At 40.1% G+C, this 21068-nt stretch overlaps 1 protein-coding gene across 14 annotated transcripts in view; it reads right to left on the bottom strand.

Moving 5' to 3' along the window:
• Positions 1-21068, bottom strand: part of utrn (utrophin) — a 166503-nt gene that overhangs the window by 4433 nt on the left and 141002 nt on the right. For 11 of the 14 annotated variants that reach the window (XM_027284138.1, XM_019259060.2, XM_027284139.1 and 8 more), the window contains 7 exons: positions 20326-20462; positions 15343-15381; positions 14784-14849; positions 12473-12538; positions 5326-5487; positions 4162-4399; positions 99-174 (listed from right to left, as the gene is read on the bottom strand). In XM_027284138.1, coding sequence (XP_027139939.1) covers positions 99-174; positions 4162-4399; positions 5326-5487; positions 12473-12538; positions 14784-14849; positions 15343-15381; positions 20326-20462 — 784 coding nt within the window. The remainder of the gene's footprint in view (positions 1-98; positions 175-4161; positions 4400-5325; positions 5488-12472; positions 12539-14783; positions 14850-15342; positions 15382-20325; positions 20463-21068) is intronic. The other 3 variants (XM_027284141.1, XM_027284145.1, XM_027284144.1) reach the window with 2 other exon arrangements.

Raw genomic sequence — 21068 nt, 5'->3', positions numbered from 1 at the left:
TCCAAGGACCCATCTTTATTTTTCAAGATCAATGGTAGTGTAAGCGTTTTTTACCTGATTATACAAGTTGTTTTGAGCTTGAGCTTTGAGTGTCTCACCTGAGTTTTCAGTAAGTGGCACTCGATCTTGCACAGTGGGAGAGGACACTCCGTTTACCCTTGAGTCCACCTCCGGCTGAGAGAAAGACAGATAGACAGACAGACAGTCAGAGAAGAAAGAAAAAAAGAAAAGGAAAGAAAATCCATTATTATAACAATTATTCCACTTGGCATCGGCTTGACAAGTTCAAAATTAGCTGTGCTTCACAGTGGCAGGCAGAGACAAGGGAATACCAGAGGGCGGCACAACGAGGCTGTTGTTATGTGTGCAGAAACATTCCTCATGAACGTCTCTGCCAATCTAACGACTTGAGTTTAACATGCTACGCTATCAATCACATTCAAATACACCAAAGATAATTGCATAGTTTAATTTTTAGTGTTCTTACTAATTGTCACATAGTCATTTTATTGAAAGCACCCATAGAAATTCAAACACAACCACTGGAATTAAAGCGATGAGTGCTAAAACTTTTGACAGTTCATAATAATACACAATCCCTGCTGTGTCCACATTTAAAGTAACAATTTGAAAGTTTCTTCGCGGAGGCAGAAGATGTGTATTTGTCTTGCCTTCCTGTCCACAGGTGTCTGCTCTTACACTTATATCTGAGGTGATGTGAGTGACATTAATGCAGCAGCCAGAGGAGCTGGAGTAGCAGACAGTGAATGTAGATAATCTAGCAATGTCTCTATTTACTCTGTTTTTGACAGTGGCTTGTCTGGAACAGATTGCCTATTGTTATTTCGGGTCATACAGCTATGGGCTGTTGTCTGCACTGTGACCTGGCCTTTCAGAAAACCTGCTGTGCTCCAAGATGTCCTGAAATACACAGATAATAACAATATTTATGTGATTTTTTAAATTTTCAAAATAAATACAAGTAAATACCACAGGTATTCAAGTCACAGGCTGATAAGAGAAGTCTGATAGAAACAAGCACACTGTCAAAACAACAAAAAGAGAAAATGACAGTAACAACCACAGTTACTCCAAAAAAACAACAAACAAAAAAACATAACACAACCGTATCTGAATCGATTTTGCAACTCAAAAGTTGTGGACAGTTGATGATTTGGTGAAAACATGCTGTGATGCACAGGAGGGGACACTTGATGTCTGACAATTACGGCAGATTCCCTTCAGCTTTGCAAGTGCAACAAATCAAATAAATGTTTCGTCTCTTGTCACCCCTCTTCTTCTTCTCCTGGAGCCTCTGGCATCAGTAAAGACTCACATGTTGGAACTGTCTCTGGAGCAGAGCCATTGTCTCGAGGCTCGTCTTAGAATAGCTGGGGTCAGGGCTTTGGTCAGCCTTCAGGAGTGTGAATTTAATGTGCTGGCTGGGTTTATTATTCTGTGGCTTGGCAGTAACGCTGATGGTTGATGGAGAGACATGTTGACATATTATCAGGACTCCGGGGACTTAAATGTCAGAGAACAGAAGTTCTTATTGAGCATGGGATGTTTGTGTATGAGCAGGTAGTCATGAGTGTCATTACGTTTCTATTTTTAGTTTTTCAGAATCAGGTCACTTTATGAATACAATAAATACACAGAAGGTAGCATGAGATTTTCTGCATCAAGTCAACACACACAGTGCTAAGACATGGCACAGGAAATTCGACACTTTACCGTATATGACTTTAAAATGAGTTATGCTCAACTACGAGTTTTTAACTGGTTCTGAATCCATCTCAGTTTAATACTGATGCCACTATATGACCTGCATAAACAAATAAGAAGCTATTTCTATACAGTTATTCTTAATGCCTCCTGTCAGGTCGGATTCGGTTGGTTTCACTTTGAAATCGATGAACGAGGCAGTGGAAACTCATTTTGTCTACAGGGCCATCAGGGGCTTTAAAGATTTCCATTTGAATATATTCATTTCCCTGGTACGGATACATACTGTACAGATACCAAATTTGATTTCCAAGTGGGTAAATTCATGACCTGCCCTACTCTGCCTGTGATTGCCGTGTACTCTTTGGAATATTAGCGTAATAAAGTAATTATCAGATTAAGAATTTATACAGAAAACCTGTGATATATAAGTTCTGATAAGTTCTAAGGAGTTGAATGAACTGTGAACTAAATGAACTAACATTTCCTTCTGAAGATTCTGCATACTGTATATACATGTGAGTATGTTACTATAATTGTATTCACTGTCTAAAATGGTGAGAAATAATATGGTGAAAGATAGGCACACGACAAACCCTTTTTTCTATCAAAATGTTAATCTTCATCCATGAAAAAGCTGCAGAGTCACGTCAGCTGCCTTCCCGAGGCCGTATTTGTTGTGAGTTATTACAGTGCTTCCAGCTCCACAGCTTCCAGAGAGCCAATACCTTGCCCCTGTGTTTGCTCGGTCTGATTTGTCGGGATTGTTGTTTGTTTGGCTTGAGGGTTGTGCATTTTTCACTCGGCACAAACAATTCAACCACAGTGAGCAATTAGGCCGTGCATAAACAAATCTAGAAGTTATTGATAGAGGGACTGGAGATGAATGCCGGACTCCTGGATGGAATGGAAATGATGTGATTAGGATCTAATCCGAGCGATGATGAGCAGGTTTTGTTATTCTAAGGCACAGCAAAAGAACATTGACAGTGTTGGCATGTTTAAATACAGACTAGGGCTGGGTATTGATTCAAATTCCAAGAATCGATTCGATTCCGATTCTCAAGATTGAGAATCGATTATCATAATCCGATCCGATCCAATCTCGATTCAGGTTAGTGTTATTAAAACAATTTTTTTGGTCACCTGAAGCCCTCGTTTTCAACAACGGAATACGGGCGCATATCTTTGCAGATGTAACCCGCAATTGCCTCAGTTATTTTAAGAGAACGTACAGAAGTGGCTGGTAGTTGTAGAGTTTTCCGTGAGTGTTCTTTTGTCTGTAGTTTTATTATATTTTCGGTGAATTTCCATTTTTCCCACATTCATTAACGCATCATAGTCATTCCGACGGCCAGTGAACGCACCTCGCATGTGTGAGACGCCGTAGTGTAGTTTATACATGGTGTACGCCTGTTTCAATTCAATGACGTGACTAGTGGGGTTAAAGTTCACCGGGGGAAAATGTATTAAAATTTTAATGTAATTAAATCGATCTTTGGATGTACGAATCGATCTTAAAGAATTAATATGCAAATCGATTCAGAATCGGAAAATCGATTTTTTCAACACAGGCCTAATACAGACGTGTGAAAGTTAAGGGCACAAGCACATACTGTACTTATGTTGATTTATATGAATGACTTTGAAAGAATCCTTTAATTTATTGAAAGCATTCTATATGAGTGTTGCACTTTTTAAATGACTTTTTTTTATTTTATGAGTTGCACTGAAACAGCCCTGCCAGCTGGTGTGCGTGAGTGATTCTGCGAACTGTGATTACTGCCCTGCTGCTCTCCAACAACACGCCTAATGAACTAAAAGAAAAGACAACTTATGAAAGAAATAAACTTTGAAGCACAGTTGGGCGTGCACTCTGTGCTCAGAAGACACTTGAAGGCTGTGAAAGTGATAATTCCTCCGGAGGAAACGTATTCATTTCATTCAAGTTTGAAGAACATCACACAAATCACCCGACAAAGACATATTAGTCATCAACCCCCTACTTGCTGCATATGTTTGCTTTATTACTGTATATTGGGAAAAATGTGCTTACTTTTGAAGCTCACATAATAACTCTTTTCTAAAGCTGGCATTTATATCACATATTTTTGATATGAAACTACTTCAGGTTTGAAGTCCTTTTCCATTAGTAGGCAACTTACATCTATGTTGTTTTCAGTCCGCTGAGTGCCAAAACTGCAACCATTGTTTCTGCAAATGGCCTCTTCATAGAGACAGTTTGAATCTGTTTCAGACAGGTACACTTTGCAGTTGTCAGGAAAAAGTCCACAACAACAACAACAACAAACTATCCCGATTCATTATTTTCTAAGGGATGACATTTATATTCTGGGACTCTATACTTCTATGGCTTAGCCTAAATCCATTGCCTCCTAAGGTAAAAGCAAGCCCAACAAATAAGTGTTATGTCACCTGGTGCAGTAGCTGTCGGAGGCGATGAAGTTGAGACTCTAGCTGTTTGTTGTGTTCCTCCAAGATGTGCATGCGGGCCTCCAGCCGGCCCTTGTGTTGTCGTAGCAGCTTGGCCTCAGCTAGAAGATCAGCCTCATCTGGATGGCCAAAAGATCCCTCCGACTCCCAGGGGCTTCCAGCAGGGGCCCCTCGCTGGCCGTGCTGCTCCTTTAGCTGCTCATATTCCCTCTGCAGGGTCCTGAGAAACAAGGGTAAGAAATGTATCCTTTTTTATTTATGTACACTATATCATAAATAAATGTGTGTTTATGCGTGCACTATATGCCTGTATATGTATCTTGTTGAGGTGTAAGACCTGTAACTAGGTGTAACCATTAAGCTGAGTCTTTTTCTTATTATTATCACTGAAAGACTCTCAAACACACGTCATTTCAAAGCTCCTTCCTGAGCCCGCACATTGGGGTGCAATAGCAAAATACCAGAGTCATGTTTACCTCTGCTTTCTCAGTGAAATCCTGTTTGTGTGGTGGATAGACAAACATAAAGGCACCCCTGCCAAATCTCTCGCCTCACTCCTTCCTCTCCCTCTCGCTTTCTCTGTGCAAAACCATAAGCTACCGTGCTTTAGTTAAGTTGGCATTTATGAGCCTGGCAGTAAAGCTCTCTCTCTCTCTCTTCGTCTCTCTCCCACAGTGCCTGTGTGTGTGTGTGTGTGTGTGTGTGTGTGTGTGTGTGTGTGTGTGTGTGTGTGTGTGTGTGTGTGTGTGCATTAAGTGTTAAATCACTCCAGCCAAGCCTCTGGCTGTGCCTATACAACAATAGATCGTATAGTGACTTGGTCTCTAAGCCATGTCCATTTACTAATCAAACTGGGGAAGGACTTGGCATGTGAGACAAACTCGGGGGTACGGGAAGTGTGTATGTTTGTGTATTTGTGCTCTGGAGTGTGGAATAAACTCTGAGTTAACATATACATCCGACATAACATAACAAGAGCAACTAAGAACAGAGGAAGACAAACAGAGATTTTATTTAGAACAAGATAAAATTTCAAGTGTCCATCTTAAAAACAAACATAAGTGATGATTCCCCTATATTTTGGGTATTAACCAACCTCCACACTGGATCCTCTCAAGTCTTTAATGCACACTTCAAACGCCTTACCTCTGCTCCTCCTCCAGACGAGCTATGATCCGCTCCAGCTCGCCTCGTTCCTCCCTCTCCACAGCCTGAAGGATCTGGGCAGGACTCTGGGGCTGACTGCAGGGGGAGCCCTCCCCTCCAAGCGTCTGACAGTACTGCAGGATCAGGGCATGCTCGTCGTCCCTGTGGGGGTTGGAAAGTGCAACGTCATGTGATGAGTGAAAAGTCCAAACAACTTGTCCCCGGGTAGTTCAGTGGGGAGGAGGGTGGCTTTTTTCAGCAGTCAAATGATGTAAAATTGAAAAAGAATTTTTTTTTTTTGAAGAATCATTATTAGGAATCATTATGTTTGGAAACAAACTTCAAATGGATGCTTGGAAATTATCATCCCATATTTGTTTGTCAACAGATTAAAGATTATAGCCAGAGAAAAATATCTCAGAGTTCATTTACTTTTAGTTTAGTTCTAGCTATGGTTATCTCCTCTGCCAGCTCGCACACCAGGAAAAAAGCCAGCTTACTGTAAATACAGATAAAAACTGCAGCTTCCAAGCACCTAATCTAAACAAAGATTGTGGTAGCTGCCATGAAATATAAGACCTTTGGCTATTGTAGATCTGCTACACTTTAAGCTACAGCTCTGATAACTGGAATAAAGGCGGACTGTAAGAACATGGAGCACAGAGGAGAATGAGCCTCACAGACTGATGGAAAAATATGGAGAGCGAGAAAGAGAAGTGGCTACTGGTGTCTGTTATTATATTTATCTATCTATCTGTGTGTGTCCATCTCTTTATGTGCTATCTGAGTGATCTGAAATGGGGTGGTAAGTCTTGCCAAAGCACAGCTGTCACGTACATTCTGAAACACGACCTGAGCCTAAGACTAAAACCTGACAATGCAGGTACAAAAGAAAGAAAAGAGAAGGCAGTCCTTTCCATTGCTAAAGTGACTGTCCAGAGCCAGTTTGACAGCTTGAAATACACTTTGGCTGAGAAAGTTTAGCGTGGTAGCTCCATGTGTGGCTCTTTTCAGAAGTGCTGAGCCTGTCATTCTGTGACATTTATATCCTGTGGTTGTCCAGGTGTATTAAAAAGAAGAAGACATTTTTTTATTATTATAGACAAGTGTCCTTCTACTTCTTATAACAATATATATACTATAGATTTTTAACTAATCATTTTATTGGCCCACGTTTCTCTGACAACATGTTACTCACCATAGTGAGTAAAGTGTGCAGGCAATCAGAGATGTTGTAAGCAAACAATTGGCCAGGGAGCGAGCAAACCTAAAATGTCATTACTAATCCTTGTTGCACAAGAAAACTGTGCAGGCACAACTATGGTAACTAAAGGTCAGTTTGTAAACTGTGGAGAACATTTACAACAAAACGCATTAAACCAGCATTTAATTGATAGATTTCCATCTTCCTAAAAAAGAGCATTAACCATTTGACCACGGCTGCCTAAAGTGACGCCTGTGAGATGTTTCTAGCAAATAACAATTAAAAGATTTAATAAATAATTATACTGTAAATTGCTGTTTATACCATTAGGTAAAAATGCTCTTTAAAAAGAAACAGTGTGAAGGATTTAGTGGTATCCAGCTGTGTATTTGCTGATTGCAACCTTATTGCCTGTGAATGTGAAATCTTGAGCCAGTGTTTAGTTTGTCCATTCTGGGCTACTGTAGAAACATGGTAGACTCTGTGGAAGAGAACCTGCAGCATCTGTAAATATAAAAGGCTCATTCTAAACTATTATATTATACCGATAAACTTCAGGTGATTATTCACGCATGATAACATAATTATAAATATTGTATTTCATTTCAGCCAATTCTGTAAAAAGCCCCCTAAATCTCACACACTGGACTTTTAAATATGTAGGATCCCTACTTATTAATTAATTTTCATATTCTGAGAACAGCGGCAGCGTGACACAGGCAGAGAGTCAACTATTAAGGGAGCTTGGGATCTATTCTGCATCTAATCAATACAGTGCAGTAGGTGTTTCTCTTGGCCCGTGAGCCACCATTAAGTTTCTGTTTTTGCTCTCCAGGGGAAAAAGTTCGATCACCTCTGCATTCGATAAGTCAAAAGAACTGAACTAAAGGTGATTTAGTTTAGGTACAGTTTGTGCAACTTACTTTACAACAGCAACAACCAATGGACAGAACACTGTATCGACCTCTTTGAACTTTAAGCCACAACTCTGTCAGTGATATCCGGGCAGGTACTCTTGGCACCTTTTAAAATGTGCGATGACTTGCTATTAAGTTGGTTCATACACTCTTATCAGGGCCAGACCATAACTGAGTGCATAATCCTTGGCTATAATGAGCAAGTTAATCAAATACGCCTCGGAGAGCAAGCTGGCGAACTGAAACTTCTCAGGTTTTACACAAGGTACCCTTGAATTTCACCATAGAAGACAATCCATGACAATTCAGAAAATATTCAGAATGCCATTATCGCCACATGCATAAAAAGAAAGGGTTACGGACAGGAAGCTTTTTCTTTCTCTGAGATGACATAACATGAATTATACTGCTTCATGACAAAAAAAACAGGCGAGCGGATAGCTAATGAAAGGTAGTCAGAATGAGACTTTCACCTCTTTTCATATAAAAGGAACAATATGCAGAGGCAGTAGTCTTCCGTATACACTTAAGAGAAAAAGGTTTTAATCATTTATCAGTCTAAGCTCTTTGTATGATTTAAAGCACAAGTTTAGAGTGTTCTTTTCTTTAAGAATGGGATTTGCGTCAAGTTCAACCTTTTCATATATTTTAACAAAAAGGAAAGCCACCAATGATAAAAGAGTCGCGAAATAACTTTCTAAACTGGAAAGTTTAATACCCTTATAACTTTTCTAACTTTTCTGAAAACACTTCCAGAGCTTCCCACATATGCATGCACACATATAGGTAGTTATTTATCAATTTCACTCTGATGTGGAGACAGAAGCAATGTGGAAATTCCTGATAAATTACATAGTGAACACTGGCAGAGACAGGAAGTCGAATTTCACACTGCCACTGCTGCAACATGCAGCAATATACCAAACACACAGCACACGTTTCTCTTTGAAATATGGGTATCCTGTCACAAAGGAGACAGGGAAGATAAAGAATGTCTGAGTTGTTGTAGACAAACCTGAAAACTGGTGACAGTTTTGTCTGCTGGGGTTTGGGGACAGAAGTCCGAATGACCAATTAGGCAGGTCCCTGGCAACAGGACATTATGGCTGGCAGGGGGAGCGCCCAGAGGACAGCAGGAAGGGGATCATTATATGTGGAAATGGGGACCAGAAGGCTCAGAGCTGGCTCACAAACAACTTTCTTTGGAATATTGGGAGAAAAGAGGAAGAGCAGTGAAAGGACAGGAGGCTCAGGCAGTGTGGTGCTGGTTCGCGAGAAGAAAGAGATAACAGAGAAAATGAGTGTCAGTGTGGGGAAGAACTGTGAATGTAAATAATGGTCATGAATGCCAAGGCTATAAGCTGCAATGCATTGTGAATATGAGCGCAGTGCGTGGTGAGGGTGAGCGAGGACACAGCTGAGGGGACTTTTACAGTCTTTACGCAACAACAATAGTCCCCAGGCTTGATGCCTAGCTAACATATCACAAAGCAAGCAGCTCCTCTCGGGCTGAATAGTGCTATCTGTGCTGCCTAGACTGAACTCAGAGAGAAACAGTGAGTGACAAAGAGAAAGAAAGAAATCAGGAATATGAGAGAGAAAATGAATGGAGAGGATGAAAAAGACGCAGAGACTACAGTCTTCCACATCTGGGGAATGATCAAAAAAAGCATTGTGTTGGTTCAGTGTGAAGGTTGGGCAGGGCCCAAAGGTAAAACATGATTAGACTACAACTAAAAATGATGAAAGAACAAGAAGAGAAAGAGGGGAGGACAGGAAATGATGAAAGGAGTTTGAAAAAGAAAAGGGGCTAGAGAAATTAAAGGGAGAGGGATGGGAATAAAGGGCAAAATTTCAAAAGACAAGGGACAAGGGACAGCACTAGGGCGAAGACTGGAAAGCGAGAGATAACCAAACAAAAAAGCCAGGCGAAAAAGGGGAGCGGGGAGTTTCGTTCCTCTGTGACGTACCGATCGATGACTACGTTGTGCTTTGGCTGGAGGTCAGACAAAACAGGCAGCACCGACTTCCTAATTAAGGATTCCCTTGTAGATAAAAGCAGCGCAGCACAAAAATGAACACAAGCACTGAAGGCAAATGTGCACACAAACTCACACTTTAACTCTACACTCTCACACACACATACATACTAATTATTGATATCACTGCACAGCTGGCAGCGAGTCCAAATCTGTGTTTGCCAGCTTTGAACGATCAAAAAAGCACAAGCCAAAAGCCAAACATGCATGTAATTGGCAAACGCAGTCGTTCATGTTGCACTATGCGTGAATCCATAAGCTCTAACACTGCCAAGAAGGCACCTTGTACTAGTGTCGGGCATGGGGATACTTTCTGTGAGTTTGTGTGTCCTCAAAAAAAACAACCAGATGGTGTTGTGATCGGCAAAGAGGCTTGGATGAAACCAGCTGTATGTGAAAAAAAATAAATCTCTTTTTAAACCACTTTGAACCAAACGCATTAAAAATGAAGGAGGAAGGAGAGTTACTTCGCAGCTGACCACACAATTTACAGCTTTTTCTTTTGAGAAGAGATATGGCTGAGTGGACTGTTCTATAAAGCACATTACTGCTATTTTTACAAAGTTACTTTCTCCTTAAAATCCGGCCTTGATGGACACATTGGCATTAAGACGTCTACTGGCTGATACTGGCCTTTAAGAAACAGCTCATAGAATTCTTCATTCAACTAATGTGAATGACATTTTATTGCAGCACAGTCATATTTAACTGAATGTTACAACATTTATGATGCGGAAAAAACTGTTTTTCAGGAAATTAAGCTGGCTGTAGTGATGACTGAATTCACAAGTGCCAATTTTTATCACAAAAATCTCAACATTATTTTGCTGTTAGTCAAAATTAAGAGCCGATATGTGGGGAATCCATTTAAATAAGTCAATTATCCTCCACAAAAAACAACAATTATAATGTACTTTAGCAGACAAACTGAGTGTAGTTCAGTCTTCTTCCTAATTAGTGGTATTGTTCAGACTGCAATAAATAAAACTTGATTTATTGAGAGCTTGGTTATTTGTTTTGCGCAGAATAATAACCAAGTTTGGCTTTCCATTGCAAAAAATGTACATTTGATTTCTTTCCTGTAATGCACACAGATGCTATATTGTGCTCCATGTTGATAAGTATGAACCCCGTTCTTGTCAACAATGTGTACTAGAACAACACACTATTTCTAGTATCATTTGTGAGTGGCATTTAAATTTCCTTTTTTCCCCTCAGAGGATTGTGCGCTTTTATCTGCACTGTTACTTTGTGACTGTTGTTTCACAGCAGAGCTGAGTGCAAATCTTACAGTGATGACAGTGATGTTACAGTGAGTGGAAGCACAAGAACTATAATTATGTTCTAAATGTGTCTTGGTGAGTGTTTTTCCCCCTCTCATTAGCCTTCATCAAACCATCATCTTCCTCATGTCATTAGCGCCAGTGTCAGTGTTGTTTCGTAGCTGGCAAAGATAATGGCTTCCTCTCTTAAATAAGCTGGAGCACAAAGCACAAAAGAGTAAAGAGGAGTGGGAATAATATGTTTGTCCCATATTAGGGAAGCTTTGAGAGGAAAATAAATCCACCTCTGTTTCCACCTTTCACACTTTTTGTCTTTCTGTACTTTCTCCTATTGATCAGCTGAAAGCACAGAGACCTTTGGGGAGTCGTCAATCGAACGCCTTCAGTTTCTAAAACTGTGGTTCTTTGCTGGGAGCTCAGATGAAGGTGACGTGTGGGAGCAGTGGACCACATGAGGCACGCACATCATCAAGGGATTCAACCTACAGCAGCATGAATCTTGATGCTTCTCTTCATCTTCACTCAAGACTGTCAAAAGTGTCTTTACCCATCTTCCCTTGATCCTGTTCGATGTTGTACTCTTTTTTTTAAAAGAATTGTTATTTTTTTAAATCCTAAAACTTGTTGTTCATTTGCTTTCTGCGTAATGTTGGCAAAGTGTTTGCTCTCCAGTTGTTGTTAGACCTGCCAACACTTCTAAAAAAACAAACATACTTTTTTGTACTTGTTGAAATTGTTGAGAGAGAAAAATTCATTTCACACATGCATACACACATGCCGCTAATTCCCACATCTGTGATGGTGATCTATGATCTGGGAAATCTTGAAATCTACAAGTGTCTTATCAAAACAGGCGAACGGAACGAAAAGTAATTCCCTCTAGGGACAAGAACACAGTGACAAGTGTGTGCCCATGTTTGTGTGTGTTTCACGTTAGTGTGTCCATGAGCTCATCTGAGGGTATTTGAACCTCGGCTCAGCATTAAAGAACTCATTTCATCGATTAGGATCTCAGTTGGGAAAAGAGACAAATGCCTCCTTCAAGTCGAATGGCCAGCAGAAGACATACACATGCCTTCACACACATAGACACATGCTATCAGAAAATCTGGGGCTCCTCATCGGCCCCTGTCTCTCACACACCCACACACACACACGCACCTTTTTTGTGATTTTTTCTTTTTCAAGTTTCATGTTCTCATCTCCTCTGATCCAAGATAACTGGTCATTATCAGAGATCTGAAACCAATCACTCTTACTTCTCATTGTTGGCAATCTAATCCATTACAGTCCTGTCCTTCCGACTGTATTCAACCACATCCCATTGTCCACCGCCCTCCTTACTCCACATTTCTTCTGCTCTCTCAAAAACCTTTCTCAGCTCTCACACACTCTCACTTGTTTTCAGGAATGTAGGAAGCCACCTTATTATTTCTTGGCTGGTTTTCATGCACTGAAAGCAGGCAAGGCAAGTTTTTTGGGCTACCCATGACAGGTAAACAGGAATATATCTCAGAGTTATAATGAAATCAAATATCAACAAACATGGGCAACATTTTTTTTTTTTTTTTTTTACATTTGGTCAAAATGTTGTTGTTGTTTTTTGGAGTATTTGTTTGAATATATACAGGAAAAAGAATGATGGGAATTCATAGTCGAGGGAAAATCATGTAAAAATGTTAGAAATGATCGGTGAGGACTTACATGCTTCCTGTGGCCGAGCTGCTGTCTGTGGGCAGAGAGCCGTTGGAGCGCTCCATCTGGGCCAACCTGAGAAACGAACGCTCATCAGTGAATGAAATTTTAATTACTGGTTAAAACTGAAGCATCATTAACTCATTAAAATGCACAACACTGACGCCAACAAACGAGGACCTCAGCAACAATTAAAGTTCACAGAATGTAGTGAGGACTTGGAGCGGGTTAAATGACAAATGACCTCAGTTATGACCAAGGAGATGTGTAATTGTATGTGTGGGTATGTGTGGCTATGGGGGAAAACATTTAAAATTTTATTTATTCAGACAAAGAAGCCACGCTAATGAGGCTGGTTCTCCAGATCAAAGCCTGTATTTACTGAACTCTGTAACAGAGAGGCAGCAGGCGTGTCCAACAGATTAAGAACATGATGCATGCACTCAACTGTAGGATGAAATTGAACTTTGACGGAATATGCATTTAAAGCTGGTGAAATCTAATCATCGTTTTTCCATTCACATCTATAGGCGCCGCTGTAATCTACAATGTCAGTGTCTATATTTCAGTTAAAATTGTAAGTCACAGGGCTCGTGTCTGTGTCATCACTGATAAAACAATGCAGCCAGAAACAATGAACGAAGGTTAATGGTGTGTGACCAATAGAAAGCTACGGGCCAGACAGAGCAGCTCTGAAGAACTTTGTGATAAAAGTCATGTGTGCAAGGACACGCTGGGCTCTGCTTTGACACAAGTAACCCGTGTCTGCTTTAGGGAAGATAAGCTTAGGACTGATTAGAGATTCATTCAAGGGGCAAGATGGGATTTGAGTGTGAGATCTTAATAATTAGACTTATCGCAAAATCAGACATGACAGGTTTTCAATCTGGGTGTAGCAGCGACATTAGCTTGGTGTTGTTGGTAATGATTTACTGCAGATCACAGCCTGTGTCCATGAGTGTGCTGATGTTCGCATCATTTGAAGTGGGCGGCTGAAAACAGCTATCGGGCCAGTTTATTACTACTCTGATCTCAGCAGCAAATCCATAATGTCGCCATTCTAAAGAGGTGGGTGGCTGCATGTGTGAGTCCACTCACACAGCAGATTTTGACAGTCGTATAAAATCTGACATATGCAAACGTCGCAAAATAATAAAGCAGATATTCAAAAATCAAAAGCGAATTGAATGATTGAATTCTGAAGATTTATATTGTTGTTTGTACCTTTCCCCGACAGTGAATATGTAGCAGTAATATGCTATGAAAACATAATGACACTTCTCATGCCACAACAGCATATTTCCACTGCACTCAAAGATTATAATATATATATGATTTTTAATATCAAGAGATGCACAGTTTTTTCAATATGATATATTAAAAGGTTCAGGGTGACATTAATGATTCAATATTTAAAGTTACGCTGAACTTTTGTGGAGCTTTTATTTATATAAATTTGACAGAAATCCAGATATTGTTGATTGTGTTTGTCAGTTGCTTTTACTTGTCTGAGGGGAAACTGGAGGATAACAGTATTGCTTCTCTTTTTTGTCTACAGTTGCCTGGTAAAAAAGGTCTTAAAATGACTCTTTTAAACACAAATGAAGGCGAAATTATAAATGTCTTTCTCACATTTAGTGGAAAACATGCTATCTCCTTTCTGCCTTTGTAATGTCTCACCTTAATAGAGCAATTTTAACAGGATCCTTTCATAGATATTGGCAGAATGTGTTTATTTGATTCTGACTGTTTTACAGCGTAATAGAAAAAAATAAATGCTGTTCTCTAAAAGGAATATCACCCTTGAAGGAGCACAGGGAGCAAATAATAAAGACAGTCAACACAATTTGGATTTATGTGACTGCCTGGAAGCTTTTTTCTTTTCAACAATAATTTAACATTGCACTACAAATGCGTTTTATGAAGTTTTTGTTTTTCACTTGATTTGATTGAATTTAGTGCAAATCACATATAAAAGTAATTTTATTGACTCAAATCATAAGATTTTCCATCACTTCCAGGCAGCAACTGCTCACTACTCCCTTAAGATGACTGTCTAAAGTTTTGATTCAGTTGAGCTTCATCATCACATCCTCATTTATTTCATTGATAAATAGATGCATTGTAAGTACAGACTGAAGGCAAGTGCTCCTGGGAAAAATTCAAAAGTATTTTTAGTAAATAAATTAAACTTGCACTATTACACTCCTTTAAAAGTGGATTTCTATAATGAAGCTTTTTAAATGTGCATCGTTTAAATGCAGTTAGCAATTCTTTATATGTGTGCCATCTGATGTGATGTAATGATTGGAGAATGTACCTGCTGGCATACTGCTCTATCCTGGAGTGGGTGTCATCATGAGAGAGCTGAGGTGACTGGGACAGCCTGGAAATGAACGTGGTAATGGAGATGAATGAGATTCAGCATGCTCACACAACCTCATTAACACAAAGAGATTCACAGGCACATGCACACACATAGACGCACATAACCTAATGGTCCTTTACGACATCACCTAGAAAACAAATCTGATGATCCTAGAAAGAAATGGGAGAGCAGGATGATCTACGGAGGCGTTAGATGGTTTCTGACAGCCGCTGCTGGGATGAGCAACTGAATGCTAGTTGGATGCTTTAGAGAGGAGAAGAAGGTGACGGTGAGAAGACAGCGGGTGACAGTGATGTTTTTTTTTTTGGTTGCATCTTCAGCCAGTGGATCAGGCAGGCAGGCAGGCATGCAACATGCAGTGTGGTCATTTTTTAGTTGGAGTGAGGACTTTCAGGGGGAGGTGAGTGAGGAGAGAACGGAGTAAAGGTGGTGTCGTTTAAAAGGCATTCCAGTCTGGAGACGAGGTGTTGCTGGTGGCGTAGATACTCACTCATACTGCTCCGGACACATGCTGATGAGGGTGACGGGACTGTAAGAGAATCGGAGGGAGGGAGGGGAAGGGGAGTAAAGGTACCACAAAATATTTCAGGGTCAAAAGCACTCAGTGGGTCAGATACAAAAACACAGCAGGTGAAGGAAGAAGAGGAAGCTGTCCAACAGCTGAGTGGCTGGACTCAACACAGAAAGAAGTAAAGGGGTCAGCAATATATACAGAGCATGTGATCATTAATATCCCTCGTGACGTTATCTAAAACCAGCTTCAAAGTAAACTCCTGACACAGGAAATGTAGGTTGGCAGTCAGTTTTGAAAGAGGCAGGATGTACAAGTGAACCAGTCAGCACCAGTTATATACACAGGTTATGAAAGCTCGCACAGAAAAGGCTTGATTGTTGTCAGTCTGCTTCGTCGCTGTCACACACATTTCATTTAATTGGTTTTTACAAATCCTCCTGCAAACAGAATGATATGGCCCAAATTTGTTCCTTTTTCTCATTTATTTCCAGCAGGATTTACTGAAATAGCACGCCAGCAAAAACATACAACCTATTTTCTAGTTAATCTGCAATAGAGTACATTATGTTATAAAAAGAGAAATTTGATGTATAAGAGCCCAGCAATTGAAGCAACTTGTCATTAGCTTTTAGAAATATAATGTAACATGTGAGGATGCCAGAGGCAAATGGCAAGTCTATTCTTGTTTCTGGTTTTCAGTCCATAATAATTGCCGCTATTCTTAGAAACGCAGAGCACAAATTGTTATTTGTAAACATATGGTACACCCTCTTATCTCAAAAACACAAAGAAATGTGTTGTTTTCACTGAGGAGGCTGGCTAGAAAATTGGCGAGATAATAGTTGAGGTTGACATTCTTTCGCCTTGTGCTTCTGCTCACACATTAAAAGAGGGAAATTCAGTGGGAGATGTGCCGCGTGGTGGTTATACTTCTCACAGCGGGGCGGCCGGTGTAGTCACACTTCTGTAGCTGTGAGGAGAATTTGAAATGTAGCAGGGGATTCAGATGAAAAAGAGAGAGATGGCGAGAGAAAAAAAAGAGATCCAGGTCAGCAGGGCGGACTGAGCTAACTATTCATAGCCTCTGGTGCTGCATTTTACAAGCCCCTCGCCAACATCTTTGCCAGAGGGAAGTGTGCTCATTTTGTTTTTCTGGAGAAAGATGCCAAAAATTGAAAGCTTCATAGAGAGATTCACATACAGTTACGTAACTTTAACCTTCAAATGGATGCACTAAAGAAAAATAGGGAAGAGGGGGAAGGGAGAAATCATGGCAGCAGAGATCTTGTAGAGTAGAGTATTTGGGGTCTAACACATGTGGATGCTATAAAGACTGTGTCTGGATAGAAGGCTGTTGTGGCCATTGAAGTACAATAACAAGAACAGATGTAGTGAAAATGATTGGGTACCTAAAACTATGTCATTGGTTCAATGTAAAACATGTTGCTTTTCTGTGAGAATGTGGCATATTCCTTTAAATTCAAGAAATCAAGGTTATTCTTCTGAACTATTTAATCTGGCACTGATCTAAAGCTCACACGGTCAAGTCAAACTCCATCAGAGAGAAAGCTCCAAATACACCATCAATATAAAAGTGGTGCTGTTTTAACAAAGAGTTTACAAGAGTCACTGTCTTGCCAGAAGGGTGAACGTCAAGCCTGGGCTAAGCAAATGCTAATGGACTTTGGTTAAGCAACAAGCACCCACTCACGAGCTGTAAGAAGCATGTAGGACAGCATTTATTTTGAAGAAGAAGCTGGCTCAAATCAAGATATCAAGACTTGGAGCGCTGTGCTTTCTAAAACTTGGAACTGCTCTGGGAAAAAACTGCCAAAAGAGCTCATGTCTTTTATCCTCTCTTTATGTTTTTGTAACAATGTGTGCTTCACTGTTTTCAGAGTTTTCTTGTTTTTGTTAATGCCCTAAAAGGTTTCTATAAAAAAAAAAAAATCAATTCAGTCCATCATGCTGTAGTAGTCACATTTAGCATCGCTTTTCTCTGCTGTTCCTGTCCTCCTCCTGATTACTCTGTCAGGGGTAAGAGACTATCTGTGCATGCTGACACCTTTACCTGTCTGTCAGAAGGACAGCTAGAGGGCTGGAAAGACAAACGTGTGTTTGTGTGTGAAATACAGATACTGAATGAGAGAGATACTCTTGTTTTTTTTATCTTTTGGATGGATATTAAATTAAACTACCAGTGTTCTTTTGTAGATGTTTTTTTTGTCTGTACAGTATGTGCACAGAATATACACATTCCTGTAGATGTATACATTGTATGTGACTGGAAGGTTAAAAAAAAATAATGCAAATGTAATCTACCTGGAGAGGGCTGTTATTTACTACACAGATTTTGTTTGGGCCAATTTCCTTCATGGACAATCTCTGTAGGCAATGATGTCCCAATGTTTGGTTACATTTTTGAGGAGATGCACATCAGCCACAGTGTAGTTAGGCAGCCTCCACACATACCTGCCATGACTGGCTCTTAACGCACACTATAAATGCTTGCCACCATCATCAGTGTGCAATTTTAAAACAAAATATCATCTAACTTGCCAGAGTGACATTTACCTTAATTTAATAATTTACTTGGGCTACCTACTTTTCTACACATAAACATGGATTCATAAAACAAAATGCACTTTTCCCTAATGTAATAACAATAATTACTTTCATGAAGCATGACTGTAGAAAACTTTTCACTTTTAAAATTAGCCATTATTTTTGAATCCACGTTCAAACCCATTAACCTCTCTGCAAGGTCTAATGCAGCAGAGACTGGTCTACTCTATCTGGTTATGTAGGATAAAGAGCAAAAAAAAATGAACAATTAGTAGAAAAGCATTAGAATGGCTCTTTCACATTATCAAATATAGCTGTGACGAATCTAAAATCCTATCTGCCGTGAAATGAAGCAAAGATACAAGTGGGAGGTGAGAGTAGGTGGTGTTTTGCTCTCTCAAGGTGTAAAGAAAGAGAGTGGGTGGCATTAAAAAAGAAGAACTCTGACACAAAAGTAGAAAGGAGAGAGAGAGGGAGTGAGTGCATTAAGGGGGGCAATTATACAGCAGACAATCTCATTTTCTCTTCTGCTGCTACAGTACTTTAATAATGTCAACTTTTTGGAAGTTTGCTTGGTTAAGACCACCAGGGGCGCCTGACAATGCATTAAATATGTTAAATATTGATATTGCAAAAAAAAAAAAAAAAATCAAATACAAAAAACGAGGTCAACAACATTACGATGTTTACCTAATCTGTATAATTCCTCTATTTAAGCAGGGATCTAGACCTTGTTAAAATGATAGAAAAAAATCAATTTAGGCCACAGTGTTCATTTTAGTGACACGGAGATGCCAAAAGCCGCTAAGCTGTGACAGGAGAGGGATCAAACAAATGTGGTATACGGAGCACACTGGTTATATGTTTGAGCCAGATCGTATAAACAGTCAAAAAGCATAAAACAGTGTACTCAAGCCTGTGGCAACATGTGAAAATCCCACAGCGCACGGGAGAGACCTAATACAGTAACGGAGATGGGAAAATGATGACCATGAAATTGTCCCTGAGCCTCCATTCCTTTTTTCCATATTTTGAAAAGATCTCTGCGTTTTGCCATAATCTCTCTCTCTTTTAGGGGCATTTATCAGGCAAACCTTTCTGGAGTCATTTTTCAGAGAGGAAGGGAAGTGAGAATGGAGCAAGGAGGGAGGTGAGCAGGAGGGCGAGCGAGGATGGGAGGAATGAAAAAGGGAGTGCAATCAGTCTGAGAGGTGACTGTGCGCAACTGGATGTCGGGGGATATGTCACAGGGAACGCTGACAAGATGCAAAACTGCACTGTCCGAAGTGGAATATGACATTAAGAGTGGCTGAGAGATCGCATAAGATAAGGAGACACCGAGAGAAAAGGAGACAATAGACAGACGGATAAAATGTAGAGAAATTACAGAAATGAGTCACAAAGTAAGACCCTCAAAAGTAAGTGGGCTGATATTTGAAAAGGGCCACAACAGATGCACTCTCCAGCAGGGAGGATGAGCAGTGTGCCAGGGGCGCCTGCATAATGTGGGCCTAGTTAAACGGCTCTCCAGGGGGATTTATGGTTGGCGTGAGCAGAGACATAAATCAGACGTAGTCACCGGGGCAGGTGCTGCAGACAGGAGATCTACAGTGCAGCAATGGCACCTGGTAAAGACTGGACCGACAGGTAAATAAACACATAAACTGAGTGGAAATTAACACTCCTCACATACTGTAGCACAGGTGTGTGTGTGTCAGGCTAGACTTTTCATCACCTGTGACATGAGGATATTTATGACAGAGTGAGGCATTTGACAGTAAGACACATTTAAAAAGGGGGACTCTATCAATTTTACATGTCAAACTCAGTCATGGAGAGTACTACTCAGCCTGTGAAAGCTGTAACGTCTTGAGAGAGACCTGGTTTTACCCAGCAGAGAGGTTTTAATGAAAGATGCTATCAAGTCGCAATTTTGGGAAGTGTAAGATCCAAGGTCTTTGTTGCTTGACTCAGGGTATCTTTGCAACCTTTGCAGCATCGATTTTTGACCATTCTTGATTGAATCTGTCTCTCACAAGTCCCCAAATGTTATGAATCAATGTACTGCTTTAAAACACAGTTTATGCAGCCCTACTTTTAAAGACTGTGAATCTATCTCTTGTTATGCCAAAAATATTTTGAAGGTTTTTAAATGGTAAAATCCACGATCTTCTCTCTGGTAAAATGTCAGCATTTCTTCGATAATTAATCTTGAACTAAGGGGCATGTACATACTTTTATTGTGACTTTAGGACAGAAGAAAGACAATGAAGACATAAAACCAAACAAAGGAAATTCAGTTTTTAGTTCAGACATCAACCTGTAAAGAGATTTTAATGTATTTTAGCTAATCACATTTCATCTGTTGCATCAAGACCCTCGAGTTTTACTTACGTTTCCATGTTGTCGCCCTCTAGCACTGTTTGCACCGGAAGGTAACCTAGCCGAGGATGTTTGGCAAAGTACTTCTTCGATCGGAATTTATTCTTCAGCACTTTGGTAAAATCACGCATGTCCTCGCCTGATGTCGTCTACGAGAGAGAGAGGGAAAGAGAGAGAGACAGAAAAGGTTTTCGTTTTATCTATCGCAGTTATCTATGTGCATGCGTGTATTCGTGTGTGAGTTTCATTTCCACACTCTCCTGTGCACATAAGCAGCATGTCCATTTGTGCAGAAGAGAATGTGTTTTGTTAATTAGACACTTAGCAAAGGTGTTCCTCCTGCAGAAGTGGTTTCTGCCTTGCAAGCAAACAACAAATTACCACAACAACCTGACTAGAGGGGGAGAAAATCCCTTTGCAGGGGATTCAGACAAGCACACACATATATACACACACAAACACACTCACACACACAAATATACCACTCCCACAGTTGACAGTTATGCGTAAATGAACAGCCTCTATTGAGTTCACTTGGCTTATTGACTAATCCATGCAATTTAAGCTGGTAGCTTTAGCAAACCAACAGCAATTACAGAACAATTATACTGAAGCCGGAGGAGAATTTGTGCAAGTTTATACGTATGTGTTTCTGTGTGTGTGTGTGCATTTTTATATAAGCTCCTTTCTGTGAGGAATAACAGATGTGTTTTATTTTCTTTGTATTATTTTCTTTTTTTGCTTGATTACAGAGT

This window comes from Larimichthys crocea, chromosome XI (genome assembly GCF_000972845.2).
Source record: "Larimichthys crocea isolate SSNF chromosome XI, L_crocea_2.0, whole genome shotgun sequence".
NCBI lineage: Eukaryota > Metazoa > Chordata > Actinopteri > Sciaenidae > Larimichthys > Larimichthys crocea.
This window is presented reverse-complemented; position numbering and strand designations above follow the sequence as displayed.